The sequence below is a fragment of the Pleurodeles waltl genome, chromosome 11, assembly GCF_031143425.1.
Source record: "Pleurodeles waltl isolate 20211129_DDA chromosome 11, aPleWal1.hap1.20221129, whole genome shotgun sequence".
In the NCBI taxonomy this organism is placed as follows: Eukaryota; Metazoa; Chordata; class Amphibia; order Caudata; family Salamandridae; genus Pleurodeles; species Pleurodeles waltl.
In genome coordinates this window covers 592,209,514-592,232,592 of record NC_090450.1, presented here as the reverse complement: position 1 = coordinate 592,232,592, position 23,079 = coordinate 592,209,514, and the positions used below count along the sequence as shown (strand labels likewise).

General features: G+C 41.8%; 1 protein-coding gene across 2 annotated transcripts in view; it reads right to left on the bottom strand.

Annotated features, from left to right (window-relative positions):
• The window catches only part of ADD2 (adducin 2), a 309,265-nt gene that overhangs the window by 45,004 nt on the left and 241,182 nt on the right, over positions 1 to 23,079 (bottom strand). For both annotated transcript variants that reach the window (XM_069214100.1, XM_069214101.1), the window contains exons 12-13: positions 17,314 to 17,403; positions 10,386 to 10,548 (exon numbers count right to left, since the gene is read on the bottom strand). In XM_069214100.1, coding sequence (XP_069070201.1) covers positions 10,386 to 10,548; positions 17,314 to 17,403 — 253 coding nt within the window. The remainder of the gene's footprint in view (positions 1 to 10,385; positions 10,549 to 17,313; positions 17,404 to 23,079) is intronic.

Here is a 23,079-nt window from a genome sequence, read left to right as displayed (position 1 = left end):
GGCATATTTCGACAAATAACAGAAATGAATGGATTTCGATAACGGAAATTGTAAATACTTTAGAAATAAGCATTGAGGAACTTTACCTGAGCTAAAGTTGAGTAGAAAATACAGGATCCCAGGCTAGGATGTTTGTCCATTAAAGATAAACTAAAATTTTTGTGTTTCCCAACACTGTTGGTTTTTTAAGGCAGCAACAAGGGCCTTATTTTCTCAGGGGTCAATACAAAAGTGGGACAGGAACTCAGGACACAAGGAATAGAGAAGAGGCTGGAGTCGGTGTTCTAGGTTGCAACTAGCAACTGATGTTGAGCTCACACCATTAAAGGCAGGCGGTAAATTCCTCAATACATTTGTCTCCACGTATCTTTCCTCTGATGGTACTGAAATCTGCAATACATTTGTCTTGGGGAATTGTTAATAATGTCACTCTGTTATTATTCCAGGACACCTATATCAATAGTGTAGTACATCTGTAAGGCTTTGAAAGCTTATGTAAACCAGCTCTGCGTTCAGTAAGAGGTCACCAAAAAGGGGATTTTGTAGTTTCTCTCAAAAGGGAGTGCAGAGTACACCTAAAACATATTGCTCTCAAGATAATGTGATATGACTTTCTTGATAAGGTTGAGTCTTAATGACAAGGACTTCATACTGACTAAAGTGAACTGTTCCCTCATCTAAATATGGCTCATGATGGGGAAACACTAAAGTAAACTAAGCAGCATAAGAGTTATTTGCATTAGGATAATCTTTCAACACACGTAACTATGTCAAGTTCAGTGGATAATAAAATTGTTGAGGATGCATTTGCTGCATTTAATGTAGCATGGCCCATTAGTAAAGAGATTTATAAGGTAAACAATGTTGATATATTGGCATTATTTCACTGCTAGCATGAGATTAAAAATAAAACTATAGTTATTATTATGTGCTTCAATTATATACAGGCAGTAATGTAACCAAGCAAAGAATGACTGAGCTTCACTGTATAACTGATTATTGGGTCTGACCGAAAGTATTAATTTGTCTATGGCTAATGGTTGAATGGTCTGCATGTTTTAGCAGATGAAAAATATTCTCTGTGGTGGAGCTGAGGCTTTCTTTAAATATCCTTCAAACCAAATTTCTGAAGACACATCAGTAATATCCCTCAGTTATTGCATATGTAACATTTCAGTCACCTCTGATATAAATTCAACACTGGAATGTTAAAACAAATCCATTTTGGAAATTGCTGTTAATCTAGCCCATATAAAGCAGAGGAAAATGCCTCGAATAGCTACAACCCATGTTTTCAAATGAACTTCGCCACAAGAGGAAAAATCTAAAAATCCACAATGAAAATTAAATTACCACAGGTCACTCAAAGCTAAAATACAAATGTGTGGTAATTACCACAAAAGTCATCTTTGTTCAACAAAAAGAGACACAACTTGTTTTATGTATAAAACCAACAAAAAGATTTGAAACAGAAGAAGAAACAAATCTTTATATGGAAGCCAAAAGAGCTTTTTGAAAATGTAAATAACAATACCAAGCCTCAGACACAGGTTCCACCAAGGTCAGAGAAAAAAATTTGTGGAATTTCAAGAATTTATGTCAGTCAAAATGACCTCATTTTGTAAACTCTTAACTACTTCAAAAACATTAAGAGTCAATCTTCATCTCATAAGAAAAACACTGGAGCTAATTTCTCTCCAATTTCAGAAGAAAGTTATCTAAGGTTGTTAGTTCTTGAAACTACCTCTGATGATCTTCTACTGGCTAGTCTTCTCAAAACCCTCTTCCGGGTTTATGCCAAAAAAAGGTGCAGCATAACTAACGCCTCCCTTCTGAAAGATATTTACCCTGAAGCTTTAAAACAAAAACAAAAAAGTTAGATCACTCTGTTAGAAGCAAAAGAATGGAAAAAGACCTTAACTTACTCCTGAATTACAAATTAGTAATACATTCTACCATGTCTTGACAAAGACACTGAAAAACATGTTGCAATTAATCTCTGAATGATTATAGTAAATGAGAAACTTCTGGTGTTTGTAAAAGCTATCACACTAAAATTGTAAACACCAAAATTTTGGAAGATGCTCACCACAAGATGGACAATGGAGATGCTTACCTTCTAGTCCTCTACTCTTCACTGGTCTTTGACACAATTGGTCATCCAAGTCTCACTGAAATCCTCAAGACTTGTATTGGATTCATGAACATTGTTTTGAGATGGCTCATGTCATACCTCAGCAACCTCAGTAGTTGTAAGTGGACAATACCTGCTCTGACCCAGAAACAAATCACATGTGAAGTCCCACTGAGCTTTATTTTGACCCAAACATTGTTCAACTTGTACAGAGAGCCATTGAAAGCCAGGAGAGTTCATCCACAAACATGTTGCTGACATGTGGGTTTCCATGAAATTCACCTTATTTGCTAACATTTTCACTTTTAAACACCGCAAGTACACAGTAAAAAACTGATGTATTTACACTTCCAGAAGCAAAACACAGAAAAGATTAAATCTATGTTCATTCCCCATGAACATCTAAATCTGAATAGGATTTGGGTTGTGGAACATAAAACTGATGGTTTTTAAATCCAGTTGTTCCCAAGAAGTCAAATACCGTGATTTGTGAATTGCCGCAAGCCTGTCAATGAAAACAAACATTTAGCGGACAGTGAGATCATCTAGGACAGCCATCATCACAATAAAAGGACTCAAACAAATCTTTACTAAACTTAAGTTTCTGAGCCATAACTGAAGCCATCATTTCCAAAATTGACTATGGAAACTCCGTTCATCAGAGTACCAAAAATTCCTTTGTATACTACCTTTACTTCATATAGTATTCATACTTGTCTGGCTGTACTAAATATGACCATAGGCTACGCAACAATACCCAAAGTATCTTCATTGGCTATCTGTGAAAATCAGAATTAAGTTGTTGTTGGCTTGCCTCTCTTTCAAAGCCTTCAATACATAGAAATTAGCACATTTCCACTCTAAGATAAATACGTCTGGAAGTGTAGGAAACCTTAGAATCAAAGACATTATTTGAATGAAAATTAAATTCTTCAGCTTGTACTAGGCACCTACCCAAAATTTTCCAGGACACCTCTCACTTTGTAAAACATTTCATGAGGATCTGAAATGACAGCAAATATTGTCCCCTTATGAAACAAATTGAAAACTCTAGTATTCATTTGTCACCTGATCATTTAAATCCTATCTTTCCTCATCCTCACCAATAAATAAAGGACAAGTGACTTTTTCACCTTGATAGTTGATTCCTTTCCTTCCTTGTGTGAGCACTACCCCGATCTGTGTTTATGTATTTAACTTCTCCTTCCCTACCTAGGCTTTTCTCTCCCTATCTTCCCTTGATCTTTTTTTTTTTAACCATGTAGCATGAATTCTGCATTCTCAAATCCTCTCGATGTTTCTGTCTTTTATGTATTTCTCACACAAGTTTGTGTTTTTGTTCAACGCAAAGGACACTAATGTGCTGTGGAGTCTGAGGCTAGCGCTATGTAAAACCCATAAATAAGTAAACCAGATACTCAGTTGCTTGGGACAAATTCATGCCTATATTATACTTAAATATTGAGAGGTATGAGTTGAGGCAAGGTGTAGAATACCAAAGGTGAAGATGAGTTCCATAAGGTTTCTTCTATGATGCACAAAGTAGCAATTACCAGGAGTTCTTTATCTGAAGGAACATCTTCTCTGCTTTGTGCATTCCAGCCACACAGTTTAGGGATTGTTCCAAATGTAGCAGGTTGGGATTATGTCCACATACTGGAGGAAACTAGCTCTCTATCTTAACTTAACAGTAACAAAGTAGCAGGAAAGTCCACGGGCAGTTTGACAAACAGCCATTTGAACATTACTGTGTTTGGTGTGAAAATTAAAAAGCCACAAGCTATGGTTATGACTAATGTGCCCTGCCTCCCCCTAGTCATCCAAAGTCTCCAAGCTCTATGTTACATATAGCTACGTACCAGCTAAAGGAGTTGGAGAGGGTAGACTGAAACAATGCAGTTAAACTTAGTTTTTTAGCAGCTCAAGGCTATGGATTGGAGGTGGTTGGGGGTTGGATGAAAAATGTGGAGCTCAGCCTGTGCCATCTGGATTGGAAATGAAATCCAGATGGTAGATGGATGAGACTCCTTCATATATCTTTTTATTTCCTAGTAAGCCCAGCTATCCAGGCAGTTAAGACCCAATATGTGATTAGTCAATCAGGCAAGTATTCAACTGGGCCATGATCAGCTTGGCGCCAAGACTTTATGGAGTTCCTACTGACCAACTGCAAGTAGAACTGAAGCAGGCATTGTCGCAGCATCTATCTCAGGATACACCTTGCCCCTGCACCAAGGAGGCACCAAGTAGGCACACTACAGAGTAAGGGAAGTGGCAAGCTACTAAAAAGCTTGTGTTTGAATGCTGTGGGGTTGGCTACAATGACAAGGGATAAGGACTGGCTGGATCTCATGGGTGGCTCTGACGTGCACCTTGTTTAAGTAATGACCCAAAAGATAAGTAGATCAAAAAGGTGGGCAAGGCAGACTGCACACTGGCCTCAGTCTTCTGAAAAATTTAGGGATATTGTACCTATTGTTTACTGAAAAGTGCCAAAAATATTGCCCTTTTTCTGCATTCTGTGTAACAAGCTTATAGTTTTTAAAAAAATAAAAGAAGAGGTTTTGGATATCTATGTATAATTAATATACAAAATTATAAATTATAAATCATGTATAAGCAAATTAATTAGAAAATATCAGAATTATAATAAAATATAAATTGGACCATCAAGATAAAATTTGTTGACATTGTGGATGCTTTGAGATGGTTGCTTAATTTATCATAGTAGAAGGCTTGCTAATAGCATCATTAGTGTGTGTGTGTGTATATATATATATATATATTAGAATATATATTATAGATATATGATTTTCTCCTAGGACTCCTGTCCCAATGCACAACCTTCACCTTCGGGCAAATCCATGTGACGGCACAAACCGGTACACATAAACTTGCTGTTAAAAGTTTTTTTTTTATTTCATAATTATAAAGTGCAAAGTGCGAGGTGCCATAAAGAAAAGCCTGGCCTACGTGTTTTGGCAAAAGCCTTGACTTGGCCAACCCATAGTGCAGTGCAAAACGTCAATTTAAAGGAACATTCCCCTTTTTGCCCACACACTTTCATAAAGGTGTACACACACACACACACACACACACACACACACACAGAGTGTGTGAAAATAATTTTGTCTATGCCTTATGCAATCTTTTTCAGTCAATCAAAATAATAATATAATTAATTATAGAAAAAGGAATGTGCAGTATAAATTGATAGGATAACAGTTATTATGCTCCATGCTGCAATTGCAATTCTGGTAAAGTACCTTCTCAATTTGCTCAAGTTGTTACTCACTAGTGGTAAAATCTAATCAATCATTTAATGAAAACATAATTTATCAAAAGGAGATAAACAGTATATATTAGAAGAACAGCAGTAATTCTGCTACATTACACAATTACAATTTCGGTAAAATACCATTTAACCAACAGCATTTCCTCCTCCCAATGAGCAACTAATCTCATGACACTAAGCAAATTCACAAACATGTGCATCCTTTGGAATGGTTTGTATAGGCAAAGATATTATATCAGACAGCATATATCATAAATAATATCAATACAGTAAATTATAAATTCCTGAGCAATAAATCATTAAATCTAATTGGAGGTTTTTCAACAAGTTCAAGGATTTGTTCATACTTGCACATAAAGCTTAGCATCCGTATTTTGACCCCAAGGTATTTCTGTTCCAATTATCATAATCAACCTCGACTCTCATCTCCTAATATGTTTGGCAATGACATAGGAATAATCTTTGTATGTATGTATGTATATGTATATGCCCTGGGGAGGTGGCGGTCCACAGGGCAAGGGGGGTACACAGGACCCCCTACTAAGTATTTTCCCCAGAGAGAGGGTGGTACCCAGGGTGTGGGGGGCTGCATGGCCACCCCCATTCAATGTAATAATCGCCTTAGGGAGGTAGCTGTCCTGGGGGCTACAGTAGGCCCAGGAGGGGGGCCCCATGCTCACTGTCCTTATTTTTAACATGCCTCCAGGTCCTGGCCCATCTGGGGGCTTCATATAAACAAGTGCAGGACCCCGCACTTGTTTTTTTTTTTTTATTTCTTTACATTTTCGCCCAATCCACGGATCCGCCTCAACATCCAGCTAAAAAAAAATTACAAATGCTTTTTTGCTCTGGGGAGGTGCCTCTGGGACCCCAGCATCAGAGCTAAGGGATCAGGGTGTTCCTACCCTGGCCCCTTTTCTTTTTTTAATCTTTTTTTTCTAGGACTCGGCTGAAGTAGAGTCCCAAGATGGCTAAAAACACTTCCTTGTTTAAGTGTTGGAAGACAATCAGATCCCAGCATGAGATTGGGAGGGTTGTAGATCTCTGTGCGATTTACCACTGCTAACTAGTGAAAAGGTGCTTGTGCTGTCTCCTTCAAACATGGTGAAATTGGCATGCTGCTGAAGACTTGTGACAACTGGGATACTGACAGAGAATAAACTATTAAGGGCTGTATTAGAACTGACATCCTTGGATGGTATTTGCCCAAAACATTTAACCTTCACTCCTTCTGTTTTGCTGATTTTGTTTTTGTTGGCTTTTGGTCTTACCAATGCTTATCAGTGCTAAAGTGCTTGTCCTCTCTCCTTCAAGCAAGGTGAAATTGGTTTACACCTAATTGGCACATTTAGGGGGTTATTCCAACTTTGGAGGAAGTGGTAATCCGTCCCAAAAGTGACGGTAAAGTGACGGATATACCACCAGCCGTATTACGAGTCCATTATATCCTATGGAACTCGTAATACGGCTGGTGGTAAATCTGTCACATTTGGGACGGATTACCACCTCCTCCAAAGTTGGAATAACCCCCTTAGTTTGCTTGTAGGTACCTGGTAAATGGTACTACAGGTGCCCAGGACATGTAAACTGAATGCTACTAGTGGGTCTGCAGCACTGTTTGTGCCGCCCACTAAAGTAGCCTTTGAAAAAATGTCTCAGTCCTGCCACTGCAGCCTGTAGTGCAGTTTTAAACTGTCATTTCAACCTCACAAAAATAAACCTTTTGCCAGTCCTAATCCGTCCTCTTTAATAAATATACATCACTGGTAAGGTAGGCCATGAAGGCTCATAAGATATGATGCATTGTATTTGAAAAGTAGGACATATTTTACAATCCCTGGCAGTGAAAAACTCTTAAAGAAGTCTTTCACTGTTGTAAGGCCAATCTCTCCCATTGACGAACATAGGGTTGACTTATTATATATAATAAGTGAGAACTGTTGATTGGTAGCAGGTACAGATATGGTGTTTACACTCAAATGAATTGTAATTTAAAATCTTCTTTAATTATAACGTTGGATTTTGAGTCACAATTATGAAAATGATACTTTTAGGGAGTTGTCATTTTCTTGTCCTAATCATTTGTGGCATCCGCAAGTGGCCTGGATCACCTGACTGTGAATGGCTCTGATCTGGGGGTTTGTGTATTCCTCCCAGTGACACAAAGGGACTAGCAGTTGGCAGGAAGGGTCATCTGGAAGGATGGCCAGGGGCAGAGCTGTGCCTTGACCCATTTACACTTCAAAGGGCTTATGTCCAGCAAACACGAAGAAACCTGTAATAGTCTTTTGACACACCAGACTTCTCGTAGCCCTGACATGGGAAGGGAAGAACTTTCCAGGACTATGGGGGTCATTCTGACCATGGCGGTAATTACCGCCATGGCGGAGGTCGGCGGTAGCACCGCCAACAGGCTGGCGGTGCACCGCTGGGCATTCTGACCGCGGCGGTTCAGCCGCGGCCAGAAACGGGAAGTCGGCGGTGTACCGCCGACTTTCCGCTGCCCGTCTGAATCCTCCATGGCGGCGGAGCGCGCTCCGCCGCCATGGGGATTCTGACACCCCCTACCGCCATCCTGTTCATGGCGGCTCTCCCGCCATGAACAGGATGGCGGTAGGGGGTGCCGCGGGGCCCCTGGGGGCCCCTGCCGTGCCCATGCCAATGGCATGGGCACGGCAGGGGCCCCCGTAAGAGGGCCCCAAAAAGTATTTCAGTGTCTGCCCAGCAGACACTTAAATACGCGACGGGTGCAACTGCACCCGTCGCACCTTCCCACTCCGCCGGCTCAATTCTGAGCCGGCATCCTAGTGGGAAGGTTGATTTGCCCTGGGCTGGCGGGCGGTCTTTTGGCGGCCGCCCGCCAGCCCAGGGCAAATGTCAGAATCACCGCCGCGGTCTTTCGACCGCGGTGCGGTGTTCTGACGGCGGTACCTTGGCGGACAGCCTCCGCCGTCCGCCAAGGTCAGAATGACCCCCTATATGTGGTGGTAGTATATGGAAACCTACCACTTGAAAGGCTGGCACCAGGTGTAAATTATGGACCACCAGAACCATTCCTCAATACATTCCTGGAACTGTGGACATTACAAAAGATGGACTACCTTGCCTCCCCATAGGACTGCCCTGCTACTCCCACGGGATTGCCCTGCTTCCTGAGTACTGGCTTGCTTTCTGAGAAGGAAGACTGGCCCTGCTCCTTTCATCCCAGACTATCCTGATTTGCTCCAAGAGTCTGTTGGCTTAACTCATGTCTGAGCTACAAGGAGACAACAAGCTCCAGCGGCCTCCCTGCAACTGTCCAGCAAAGCTGATGCATCTTACATGCCTGGACCTGCCTCAGCTCTGCTGGAGTGAGTCCCTGATCCCAAAAAGGTCTCTCCCTAGGTCCTGGAGCCTTGGGTGCCATCGGTTGAGCTCCTTCTGAGATAAAGATGATATCCTCAAGTTTTGGACTCATTTGCCTGCAACGACTGCCAATGCAAAGGTGAACTAGACTCTTCATGCTACAGGGGCTGCAAAAGACAACCAGAAACACTAGATCTGCACTTCGCGATACACCAACAATAGTTTACAGTGACAACCAATGTGTAGCTCCAGCAAGGACCGGCCACAATGCCCAATAGGATCTTCACACTACAGCAGTGGTTCCCAAACTGTGCGCCGCGGCTCCTTGGTGCGCCGTCAAAATTAGCCAGGGGCGCCGCACACAGTCTGGAAACCACTCGGAGGTGCTTTTAATCGGTAGCTTTTCACCGTGGTTTTGGAAACAAAACCCCCTGCATTAATTATTGTGACCAGCGGAGGGCGCCAGAGTACCATTAATAATATCCCTATGACAAAATAAAAGAAATAGTTTAAAATAAATGGTTTTCAGGAACCTGAACGAGAGAATTAAGAAATCAAACTGTAAATAGTGTAGGTACAGGTACAGGCTGGGATTACGTTCCCCCACCCGCCAAAAAAAAGTAACATAATGGGGAGCCGTGGCCAACACGGCCAATAGGTCAAAGGAGCCGGGGATCGAAAAAGTTTGGGAACCACTGCACTACAGCAACAACCATCCCTGATGCCAGCCCTGCTCTTCGTGCTACAGAAACAGCCATCTACAATGCTCTTCTTGCTCCTCGCGGCCTCCTCCACCGTGAACAGAACTCTTTGTGCCGGACTGTAAGAAAGTATCATTTTCAGCAGGACTATCCTGTCCCTGTATCCGACTTGTGCTCCATCAGTCGGCCTGAACTTGTGACTTTCCTACGACCTAGCAAGACCAGATGGCCATGAGTGCTGCTTTGTGATTTTAGATGGTATAGCTACCTAAAGATTTCAAATTGAATATTTCCAGTTCCACATTTATTATATCTTTTCTAAATTTGTCTGGGATTTTTCTTTTGTTGTGTTTTCACCCTTTTACCATTTTTATGCTGCATAAACATGCTGCCTCTAATGTAAGCCTCACTGCTTTTGTGCCATGCTACCAGAAGGTTAAGCACATTATTTAGTGACTTTTGTTGTTCACCCCAACAAGGATTGTAGTTGTTTTTCGCTTTGGCTTTCACCCCCCACTGCCCCAACCAATAACCTAGTTTCTTACAGAATCCTTATTCTACCTGTGGACTTTCCTTACCCTTGACCCTAAACTTTGTATCCTAGAGCTCTAAATAAACAAACAAACCAACGTATCAGGAGGTCAACTGATATGCAATGCAGGATAGTCAGTTCTCTGTGGGCACCAACTCATACCTAGACCATTAATCCAGTACATAGTTTGATCCCAAGTGTAAATCGTTGCATAATCCCTAACGTATGACACTTCTACAATGTCAACATCTTACCATCTTCCACATTAAAGACATTTCTACAAGAAGCCTTAATCTGTTTGTGAATCAACAAGCAATGTCAATGTTACATTTATTTTGATTTGGGCTGAACATAATTTCAGTTTGTAATGATACTCACCTTGAAGACCAATTTCTTTCCTTTCCACTTCTTTTTTGTATTCATCTAGTTCTTGATCTGTTAACTGACTGAATGGGTTTGGTGGCTCTGGTTCTGTATGTATCTCCTCTGGTGGCTCCTTTGCCTCCACTTCGGTTTTGGTGACAAGTGAGCTTTCTGTGGACTAAAAATCCCAATATGCAACCATTAAAATAAGCATTTAAGGTATTGAAAAAATGTGGACATTAGTGTTAAGGACAGGAGGGATTTGTGTGGCACCACTGACCTCCTTATTTGAACGTCTGGGTGCCCACAGCATAAATATCTGACAAGCCTTTGAATCTTTTCTCCAAAACCAGATACATTTCAAATAAAGCTAAACTGAACACTGGAACACTGTTAATAGTAATTGTTTTCAAATGGTCATTTTTTTTCTAAAATAGGTAATTTCTAACAAACTAAAAAGTAACTGCCATTTAAACCTTACATGTTTGTTTCATAAACAAAGTCAATTGATTTCATGTAGTGGAAATGTTTCCTTCAGCTTCATCTACACATGCAAAATAGATATAGCTATAGTCAACACCAGTATACACACACATACAGAGTATACGAAGTAGTGCAAGCATCCCTCAAAGAGAGAATAGTAGTGCAAAGACTGCTGCAAGAGAAGTTTCCCTCACATACACAGAACAGGTGAAGCACAGACAACAAGAGTGCAAGCTTCCAGGCATGCAAGGCAGGAACAGTTCAGGCAGTAACACAGTAGGATTCCTTTACACACAGAAGAGTTACAATACAGCAGACATCAAGCAAGCTTCCACCACACATATGCACTCCATGGCATACACATCTGCCAAGGGAGGGGAAACAATGGCAGTTTTACTAACATTTATGCATACATGTGAGAAAGTAGCCTCTTTCTAGCCTTGTTACCCCCACTTTTGGCCTGTTTGTGAGTATATGTCAGGGTGTTTTCACTGTCTCACTGGGATCCTGCTAGCCAGGGCCCGGTGCTCATAGTGAAAACCCTATGTTTTCCATATATTTGTTATGTGTCACTGGGATCCTGCTAGTCAGGACCCCAGTGCTCATAAGTTTGTGGCCTATATGTATGTGTTCCCTGTGTGATGCCTAACTGTAACCACTGAGGCTCTGCTAACCAGAACCTCAGTGGTTATGCTCTCTCTTTACAAATTGTCACTAACAGGCTAGTGACCAATTTTACCAATTCACATTGGCATACTGGAACACCCTTATAATTCCCTAGTATATGGTACTGAGGTACCCAGGGTATTGGGGTTCCAGGAGATCCCTATGGGCTGCAGCATTTCTTTTGCCACCTATAGGGAGCTCTGACAATTCTTACACAGGCCTGCCACTGCAGCCTGAGTGAAATAACGTCCACGTTATTTCACAGCCATTTACCACTGCACTTAAGTAACTTATGAGTCACCTATATGTCTAACCTTTACCTGGTAAAGGTTGGGTGCTAAGTTACTTAGTGTGTGGGCACCCTGGCACTAGCCAAGGTGCCCCCACATTGTTCAGGGCAAATTCCCCAGACTTTGTGAGTGCGGGGACACCATTACACGCGTGCACTGTATATAGGTCACTACCTATGTACAGCGTCACAATGGTAACTCCGAACATGGCCATGTAACATGTCTAAGATCATGGAATTGTCACCCCAATGCCATTCTGGCATTGGGGAGACAATTCCATGATCCCCTGAGTCTCTAGCACAGACCCGGGTACTGCCAAACTACCTTTCTCGGGGTTTCACTGCAGCTGCTGCTGCTGCCAACCCCTCAGACAGGTTTCTGCCCTCCTGGGGTCCAGCCAGGCTTGGCCCAGGAAGGCAGAACAAAGGACTTCCTCAGAGAGAGGGTGTTACACCCTCTCCCTTTGGAAAAAGGTGTCAGGGCTGGGGAGGAGTAGCCTCCCCCAGCCTCTGGAAATGCTTTGATGGGCACAGATGGTGCCCATCTCTGCATAAGCCAGTCTACACCGGTTCAGGGATCCCCCAGCCATGCTCTGGCGTGAAACTGGACAAAGGAAAGGGGAGTGACCACTCCCCTGACCTGCACCTCCCCTGGGAGGTGCCCAGAGCTCCTCCAGTGTGCTCCAGACCTCTGCCATCTTGGAAACAGAGGTGCTGCTGGCACACTGGACTGCTCTGAGTAGCCAGTGCCAGCAGGTGACGTCAGAGACTCCTTCTGATAGGCTCTTACCTGTGTTGCTAGCCTATCCTCCTTCCTAGGTAGCCAAACCTCCTTTTCTGGCTATTTAGGGTCTCTGCTTTGGGGAATTCTTTAGATAACGAATGCAAGAGCTCAGAGTTCCTCTGCATCTCTCTCTTCACCTTCTGCCACGGAATCGACCGCTGACTGCTCTGGATGCCTGCAAAACCGCAACAAAGTAGCAAAGACGACTACTGCAACCTTGTATCACTGATCCGGACATCTTCTCGACTGTTTTCCTGGTGGTGCATACTGTGGGGGTAGTCTGCCTCCTCTCTGCACTAGAAGCTCTGAAGAAATCTCCCGTGGGTCGACAGAATCTTCCCCCTGCAACCGCAGGCAACAAAAGACTGCATCACCGGTCCTCTGGGTCCCCTCTCAGCACGACAAGCGAGGTCCCTGGAACTCAGCAACTCTGTCCAAGTGACTCCCACAGTCCAGTGACTCTTCAGTCCAAGTTTGGTGGAGGTAAGTCCTTGCCTCACCACGCTAGACTGCATTGCTGGGTACCGTGTGATTTGCAGCTGCTCCGGCTCCTGTGCACTCTTCCAGGATTTCCTTTGTGCACAGCCAAGCCTGGGTCCCCGACACTCTAACCTGCAGTGCACAACCTTCTGAGTTGCCCTCCGGCGTCGTGGGATCTTCTTTTGTGACTTCGGGTGAGCTCCGGTTCACTCTTCTTCGTAGTGCCTGTTCTGGCACTTCTGCGGGTGCTGCCTGCTTCTGTGAGGGCTCCTTGTCTTGCTGGGCGCCCCCTCTGTCTCCTCACGCAATTGGCAACACCCTGGTCCCTCCTGGGCCACAGCAGCATCCAAAAACCCTAACCGCGACCCTTGCAGCTAGCATGGCTTGTTTGCGGTCTTTCTGCGTGGGAACACCTCTGCAAGCTTCTTCATGATGTGGGACATCCATCCTCCAAAGGGGAATTTCCTAGTCCTCTTCGATCTTGCAGAATCCACAGCTTCTACCATCCGGTGGCAGCTTCTTTGCATCCTCAGCTGGCATTTCCTGGGCATCTGCCCAATCTCGACTTTGTCGCGACTCTTGGACTTGGTCCCCTTGTTCCACAGGTACTCTCGTCCGGAAATCCATCATTGTTGCATTGCTGGTGTTGGTCTTCCTTGCAGAAATCCCCTATCACGACTTCTGTGCTCTTTGGGGAACTTAGGTGCACTTTACACCTACTTTTCAGGGTCTTGGGGTGGGCTATTTTTCTAACCCTCACTGTTTTCTTACAGTCCCAGCGACCCTCTACAAGCTCACATAGGTTTGGGGTCCATTCCTGGTTCGCATTCCACTTCTAGAGTATATGGTTTGTGTTGCCCCTATACCTATGTGCTCTCATTGCAATCTATTGTGACTATACATTGCTTGCATTACTTCCTTTTGCTATTACTGCATATTTTTGGTATTGTGTACATATATCTTGTGTATATTTGCTATCCTCATACTGAGGGTACTCACTGCAATACTTTTGGCATATTGTCATAAAAATAAAGTACCTTTATTTTTAGTATATCTGTGTATTGTGTTTTCTTATGATATTGTGCATATGACACCAGTGGTATAGTGGGAGCTTTGCATGTCTCCTAGTTCAGCCTAGGCTGCTCTGCTAAGCTACCTTTTCTATCAGCCTAAGCTGCTAGACACCTCTCTACACTAATAAGGGATACCTGGACCTGGTGCAGAGTGTAAGTACCCCTTGGTACCCACTACAAACCAGGCCAGCCTCCTACAATACAGGGCCATTACAGCACAACTCTTCTGCTGTGATACGTGAAATCATTTAAGTTACACAATGACCCTTTCTGTACAGGTCATTAAGTCCATATAACTCAAGTTATCATTTAGCCCATAAAAATTCACATACAGCTAATTATGGGGTATCCGGTCAATCTGGGGTGAGGATTTTTGATTCCTCAAATTTACACAGATAAAGTCTGTCAGCCTAGCTGAAACCTGGCCTTAGAAACTGAAACCTAGATCTGCCCTAGAGCAGGAGCATTCATCTGCCTATCTAATTGACATCTCTGGATCACTCCAAGGCATCAACTTAATGGAATCATCCAAAACAACTATATCGTACTGGATAAAGGTTGTTTGCATTCAAAGTATTACATCTTGCTCGTCCCCTCGGACTCCTACTGTAGGCAGTGGGATTTCCACTTCAGGGGCTTAAGGGCATAGCACTGCCACCTGTAAGCCCCTGTGGCACCACAGCTAAATTAAATTATTACGATTGTAATAATTTAAATTAGCAGTGATCATGCAAACACTCTGCAGTGCGTAGGTCAGCCACCACACCTCTCCATTACGCTTCCAATGACAAGAGAAGCAGGAGAGGGCCAAAGGACAATTTAGCTACAGAGTGTTATTTAAAAGCACAGCACACTGGATGGATGTCTAGATTGCATATGTGAGGGGTGTAGTTCAACTATGATCCCATTAGAAACGCACAATCATTTTTATTTAGCAGACATACTGCACATGTCTCAGGCAGCACAGTATAGCTACTAAAATGGGGCTGATAGGGTGCATATCAATGCATCCTTGAGGCCAATGAGGAGTCAGCTAGAGCAGAAAAGGCATGATCCCTGTCACTGTCTGAGCTTCTGATAGGGCAGTGCTTCCAGACCTATCAAGAAGCAGGGAGAGAGTTTGAGGTGGGTCATCCTCTTAAACCTGGGCCTTTCTGTTCTGCCTGGCTTCTTGTTGGGAATCATGGCTTGCAAGTTCCATTATCAGGCACCAGATTTCTGCTGTGCTGCTGCCATGGAACGTCTGAGTTGCCAGCAAAGAAAGTAAGGTCTGTGCATGTGTTAGTGATAATCTGTGAGTAGTTTAAAGAGAATGAGATTGATTGAGTGTGTGTTAGTTTAATGTGTTTGAAGTGGCAATGAGAAAGGATCAATGAATGAGTGAGAGTGAGTATGAATAAGTGGAAGCAGGGGAGTGAGTAAAACAGTGTGAGTGAGTTAGAATGAATGAGTGATGGGGATATTATGAGAGGGTGTGGGAGTGAGTCAGGGTGCCTCTATAAACTGTGCAGCAGGTGCAGTTGCACTAGGCCACAGAGGCCCAGATGCAACTGCACCCATTGCACTATTAAGGCAGAACACCTGTACCCAAGGAGTTCAAATTAGAGCAGATGTACACAAGTAGTCGTGAGTGAGGGTAAGTGATTGTGGAAGTGCGAGGGTGTGCAAGTGCTTTTGTGATTAAGAAACAGTGAGTGTGTTGGTATATTTGTGTGCATGGACACCGAGGAAAGAAGTCCAAGTGCAAGAAAAAAGACACATTTTGCCTCAATCGACTTTTACATTGCATTAGACATGAGAGAATTCAAGGGGCGGGGAGGTTATTAAAGTTGACACCTTATTTAGACTGCATTAATTGAGGTGTTATGCTTATATAAGGCATCATTGGAAAGACAATAAATATCACCTATAAGTAAAAAGGCAGATCACTTGGCTTAGGTAAAAGGAAGATCACAGATGTTTAATGTGCAAACATTTGCCTAAGAACAACAAGCTGATTTCTTTGCTCCCAATATAAGAAAATCAGCTACAGAATTAGCCTCTGGTGATATCGTCCTCTGTTGAGGCTTGGACATTTGTTGGGGAGCGTGGCTTCAAAGGCACTATGTATCACATGTGGCAGGCTTTTAGACCAGTGGAATCCTTCTGGTAACAAGTTCGCTCAAGAATAAATATTTTAAGGATATTCAAGATCCCTGTAATCAACTGATATTTCTTCATGGGGGTATTAACAATGACAATATATACTCTTGTTATGTCACTTGACATGAAGGCTATTATTGACCAGTTTACTTATGTCACTTGACATGAAGGCTATTATTGACCAGTTTAACCATAGTGCATAAGGATGGGGGGCATATTTGTAACGTCATCCATCCTGAGGCAGCGCAACACTGCAGCGGCCATAGTGTTACGCTGCACTGTGAGCCTTCACACCATGCTGTACCAAAAACCAGGGGGCGGGGGCAAGAGCCCTTCTTGCCCCTCCTGCAGACGCCCATGTCCATAACTGGAAGTTAACCAACTTACTAAAGATATTACAGTGGTGATCTAAGATCTAGAATATTTATGACTTGGAAAAACATACTGCTACAGTCCATGAAAAGAATTTGGTATGATATTGTGGCCCTTCTGCAGCACATGTAAACCAGAATCTGGCAGTGGTACTATGCTATCTGGCAGCAAGATTATAAGCAGGTGGCAATGTTTGTAATGGACATTTAACCAAGTGAAAGAGACCCAGGTGTTGTACGGTTTTGGTAAAGGACTGCAATTCTCAGTGTTATGCCTTGACATGGTATTGGTATGACATGTATGAAATTCTGTTTGAATGTAGTGATTTCATACTACTTAAAATATAAACAACGTTGTTTAAAAAAGGCTTTTTCAATCCACTTTGGTTCACTTACTTTCTTCGTTCCCTTTTCATCAGCTCCCTCATTGTAACCATTGTTATTTGATGCTCTTCTCTCCCATCTTCGTTAGGCAAAAGTATCCACAGTCCAAATCTTGGCATCTACAGTGACAGTGTCAGTTGTCCTGCATGTACCCTGTTACTGTGCCCTGTTCCATGGGAACACCATGTCCTCCTAGCCAGCCAGATGGCTTGCACCATAAATCTCTCATGCTGCTGTCTATGATTATAAGGAAAATCAGTGTTTTACTTACCGGGCTCCTACTTTTTTCATTAATTACACTAGCCAAAAGTTGGGATTGGGGCCCTGCAGATTTCATGTCTTGCCGGTTCTGTTCTCGGATCTTAAAAATAAGGTAAACAAATAACACAAGTTATAAGTGCAATACAACTCTATGAACCATCAATGTATCAAATACAGAAAAACATAAACACCAAAACATTCACAGATAAAAGACACAGAGAGGCAAGCTCAAGGGCACAACAGTCATAAAGACACCCCGAGTCCATCACAGAGATGATCATAAAGTCAGCTGCACAGAAAAATACAGCAAGATACCCAGAGAGGATCCAATGTCAGATTCCTAGATGCAGTCATGGGAAATTCTAGGTAGATTTACAGAGAGACAAAAACGAATACCCACAGTCAAACAGAAAGGTATGTCCATAGGAACGCCCGGAGGCTGACTGAGACTGGTACATAAAAGCCAGAGACAGCGAAAGAAAGTGAAGCACCATAACGAGACAAAGACAGTCTTTGAAACACCAAGAGTTAGGCAGAGCGACAAAGAAAGACACTAAAGCTACCACCAAGAAAGACATCTAGGCAGCAACAGAGAAAGAATGGTAGCCTCAGTGAGATTAACAAAGCACTCAAGAGATACCCAGAGACTGTCACGGTGACACTTGGATAGAAAGGGCACTCAGAGAAACCACATGACAGGAACAAAAGGGCACCTACGAACAGCGAAAATAGAAATTCTCATACTGCAAAATCAGTATTTAGCCACAAATATAGACAGCAATGGAGAAATCAGAGAGAGAGAGAGCGAGAAATTAGGAACGGGAGAAGTAAGCATGAACAGAGAGAACCAGATTCAGCCAAAGAGCAAAACAGCCACACATGGAAAGACACAGAAACAGACATACACAGTTGACCAGAGTGAGATAGTGAGAAAAGCTGTGTATGAGAGAGAGAGAGAGAGAGAGAGAGAGAGAGAGAGAGAGAAAGAAAAGAGACAGCTAGAGGGAGACATACCCACATAGGCACCCATACACACAAAGAGCCACGGAAAGACACTGATAGACACAGGTAGCCACAAAGCAGTAGAGGAATATGTAGAATCCTTCAACAAGAGAAAGTTAGCTAAAGAAAAACACAATCAGAGAGAGCGAGAGAAAGACATCTAGTGGCATAACATGAACAACTAAACATATAGCACCTATAGAAAACCATAAAAAGCACAATGTAACAGAAAAAGCCATAGAGAAAGCCACAAATAACCACAAAAATACCAACAAATATTTCAAATGGGAAACCTTGCAGTCGCGGTTCGCAGCAGAGTAAAGGGACGGGACTAAACAAAGTAAAACATTACATTTAGGAAAAGAAAAAAAAAAAAACTTACCTGACTCCCCGCCACCGCTCCACTCTTCTGGATCCACTTGCAGGCACAGGCTCCAAGCTGGGAGCCTGGGCCTGCTGTCTGAGAGAGGTCAGTGCACGTGTGTTAACACACATGCACACTGAGGGAAGTGCACAGCACTAACTCTTCATCCCTATCATTCCCCATGGTATCGCCCCTTTAAAAATAAAACTATAATAAACATTGTTTATTATCATTTTATTTTTAAAGATTTGCAGCAACTGCTGCTGCTGGCGGGGACAATGCTCCGCCGCCATAGCGGAGGAGCCGCTGCAGAACACTAGGCATCCAAAAAGCAGGCACCAGAACTCCAACATGTAGTCAAAGACAGATGCAGAGACACCCACATGGAGAGGTTTATACGTAACCAGAAAGAAAGACTTGAGGGAGACAAAGCAAGCAAGCTAAGAAGTAAAAGAGAACTCTGAGGGCGTTCTGTGTAAGACAAAGGAAGACATTGCCACAAGATACACTGGAAGAGACAGCCTCAAAAAAATGCTCCATAAGCAAGACAATTGTTCCACTTACAGACTTATTTTTATTTTAGAACATAGAAAAACGCACGTTAATCTCCTCAAAATGCAATACTATTGAGGGCAGCCTGTTAGTTTAAATCAATTAATCAAAGTATTATCGCTGAAGATATCTGGAAGCCATTTCATACCTATTTTAGCTGGAGATATTTGGTAGCCATTTTACGCCCACTAATACTTGCCGAACACATTTTGTCAATTTGAAACGTCAGGCCCCTAATGTTATAAAAAGATCTCCCTAAATGCTATTTCTTGGCCAGCTAACGGGCCCCCATCCACAAAATACCAGCAAATTTAATTTTATTGTCCACTGAGTTAAAAAAAAGTTTGAAAAATAAATTCATTGTCTCGCAGAATACAATTATGTGAATCAAAGTCAAGTCCATTAGTACAATTAAGAGACAATACATAGTGACATTCCTGCCATTTTGTGGTATTCCCCACCCAATTTGATGACTAATTTGCCCCAGTCTTAATTTAAACATCCATCATCTGATTTCTTAGAATGGATATTTCTGAGATAATATTGCAACACTCCCGATTTTTTTCAGAAACGAACATATGATCATGTTTAGTTCGTCTTGTGCAAAGTATATGGCCTAAATCAATAGAAGCATTTTTGTAACATTTTTATCCTCCTTTTTAAGATACAATCAGACTGTAAATCTTTGATCTCTTCTCTCACTACTTTTAAATGAAGTATGATATTCTTTTAATATTTTTTTTCCTTTGTGAACACGACAGGCCAGCTTTAAAGCATTAGGGGTGTAAACAGAAAATAGTAATGGTGCCAGTGCAACCTTGCCTCTAGCCATTCAGTCATTACCTTCTGTGTTACGGCTCCATTTCTTCTAGTTGCATTTTGGTCAGTGAGTTTTTATGAAAGTTTTATCTTTGAGCAGTCTCAACATTATATCCCATATCAGCATTTTTCTTGAGTGTGGTTCTATCTATTGAGCTAAATGAGGTTTACAGGTCAATATCTTCAATGTTCAGCAAAACTACTTTTTAACAAACACATTTTTCTGCTAAGGACTTCACTGTCAGGCATTCATCAGTTACAGTGTGAATATGTCTGAATCCAATTTGGGGTTTGATACTATTTGTGTAGTTTCCACCCAACCTTTGAAATGCCTCAATAGATATTTGGCTTATATTTTGCCTGTTAGCCTGAAATAAGATTTGAGTGCTCATTCGATAATTGTTTGGATGAGCCTGATCCCCTTTCTTTAAGTTGTAACTCAGGTACTTTATCTTCAGTGGTATAGAAAACAGTTTTCTCACAACAGGCTGCTTTAGTGGATGTATTAGTGAAGCCCAGTTATTGGTGTCTGGTTTTAATATATTTGCTGGACCTTGGGCATGGGAGGACCTTCATAAATTGAGTATCTGCACTTTCTTCTTCTGAGGCAATTGCTTTTACCTTCCCTCAGTGTGGGGTAAAGTATTGCTCGGGTTATACACTTCTCTGATACAGTAGATTCATTCCCTTTCTTTCACTGGTGTGGCCAACAGTATTTTACATTTTGCCAATCAATGTTCCTATCAAATACCAGAAATACTTTGTCCTTTTCTCTTTGAGTGCCATTATAACTTCCATCCACAATTGTTAATCTCTACACGATTAGTTTGTCTTATTGTTCAAATATATTGCTTTTAATGTTCATTTAGTAATGTATTTTTTTTCCCCAAATTTAAAAGAATGTCTGATTTGTGCTAGTGTCTTTCATAAAATGTTTGTTTTGCATAATTTTTCTTAAAGATATTTGTTTTCATTAAGATACATCTTCTTAGAAGGAGATTTGTCTTATCGTTTAAAAAAAACAGTTACAGTGTGATAGCAATAGTTTTTGGGTCCTATTTAAGATCAAAATATCAAATTCCTGTTGGCAAATGTTATAATGTGATAGCACTTTTTCTGTAGTCATTTCCTTTATATCTTCAGTAAAGGTAATAGATATTGTACACAAAGCTTTGATTGAGCATAGCCAATAAATTATATTATTATTCCTGATCGCAAAGTTTGAACCTGCTTTCCATATATCAAACATCCTACCTTTCAAATCCATAGATATTAATTGTGATCTATGGTCACTTCCATTGTCTTCAGGAACTCTAAAATCTATTAACAATGTGTACTGTTGCATAGAAATTACTACGCAGTTGATCACTGAACTATCTCTTCCATTATTAAATGTCGGCTTTCCAGGTTGACCATTTTGACAGCTGCCCTTTATTATGGCAAAATTACAACTTTTATAGAACTAATCTAATTCCTTGCCTATTTTGTTATGATTTAAATTACTGAGGATATATGCAGGAATCCCCATTGAAGGATCACCATTTTTAAAAAATAAATCACCATAATTAATTTGGGGTAGGCTAGTATTAAAATCACCTGTTAGTATTGCTGAATAGCTAGGTATTTGTTCTTCAGTCTCTTCAATCAATAATGCAAGTGACTTTATATGATTCCCGAATTGTGTAACAGGCTGATCCCATCAAAGATTTAATGTAGTCATAAATGTTGTTGGTACCATGATATTTGCTTTATTTAAATTATCATATGCTTATTCACAATTGGGTTTCATATAGCTCCTTTTTGTATTTTACATTACGTCATGCTCTTTGGTTGCAAACCAGTATTTTTTTTGCAATTGTGTTTATGTCTAATTTGTTAAGGTTAGGCAGTCTTTATAAGAAGTTAGTTTAGTCATATTTCTGAAATATTTTCAGTTTCTTCTTGAAACAGGCAAAGACAAAAGAAGCGAGCAACTAGGCAGCTAAATAATTTATATTTTCTAGTAGCTGTGATTGTTAACAGTGCACTTGACAGGCTCATGCTAGCACGCCTTTTCTTAGATATTTAACATGCTTTAATAATTTGTCTATAATTTGTTTGAAGACAGAAAATGAAGTATACCATGAAAAGCTGTAGAATATTTTTAGTGACAATCAGAAATTATTTGAGTGTGTTTGCCATTTGGTGGCTGGCTTCTTATACTTGTAGGTCAGGTGCTTCTGAGAATCTAGCTCTGTTGGAAGTTCCCAAGTTGTTAAATCTTGAAACATTGGTCTCTTCCATCCAACCTGACCTGACAGAAATGACATTTACAAGGGCCGAGGATAGGGGCTGCACAGCAAGTGCCTTTCAGCACCGCCCTGTGCCACAGGAAGACATGTACCATATCTACAAGTAATTTCTGTCCTCTCCCACTGTGCTGGTGCACAAATTCCATGCACTAGCGCAGGGACCCCTGCACCATGGTACAAGGGTGCCTGCATTGTGGGGATCATTGTTTTTGTGCAGGACGGGGCACCTTCCTGCACAAAAGAATCACAAGAGGTGGTTTCCTCATTTTATGTGTGCTGCAGAATGCGTCACTCTTATGCCACCCCTGAGGTGGTGTAGGAATCTGATGCATTCCCAGACTTGTAAATCTGGGAATGCGTCAGATTCCTTTGGTTCCGTGGGTGTTGCATGGGAACACCCCAAGCAACACCCATGGAACGCCGTTTTCAGACAGTGTTATGCATAAACAGGGTCCATATTTACAAGGCCATGAAAAGCCACGCACAGTGGCTTTGTGTGGCCTTGTAAATATGGGCCAGGACAGTGCGCCACTGGAGCATCAAAAAATGACGTTCTGGTGGTGCAGTATGCCACTAGGGCCTTGTAAAGGAGGCCCTCAGTGTGCAATGAGGCACACTGGCCAAAAGCTTTGAGATACTGGCTTTTTATAGATGTGGGTTTTAAATAAAGTTATGCTCAGAACTAAGCCTTGCCCGAAAATCTTTTTATCTAAATATTTTTTTTCCTGACATCAAGGTTTGCAAGGTG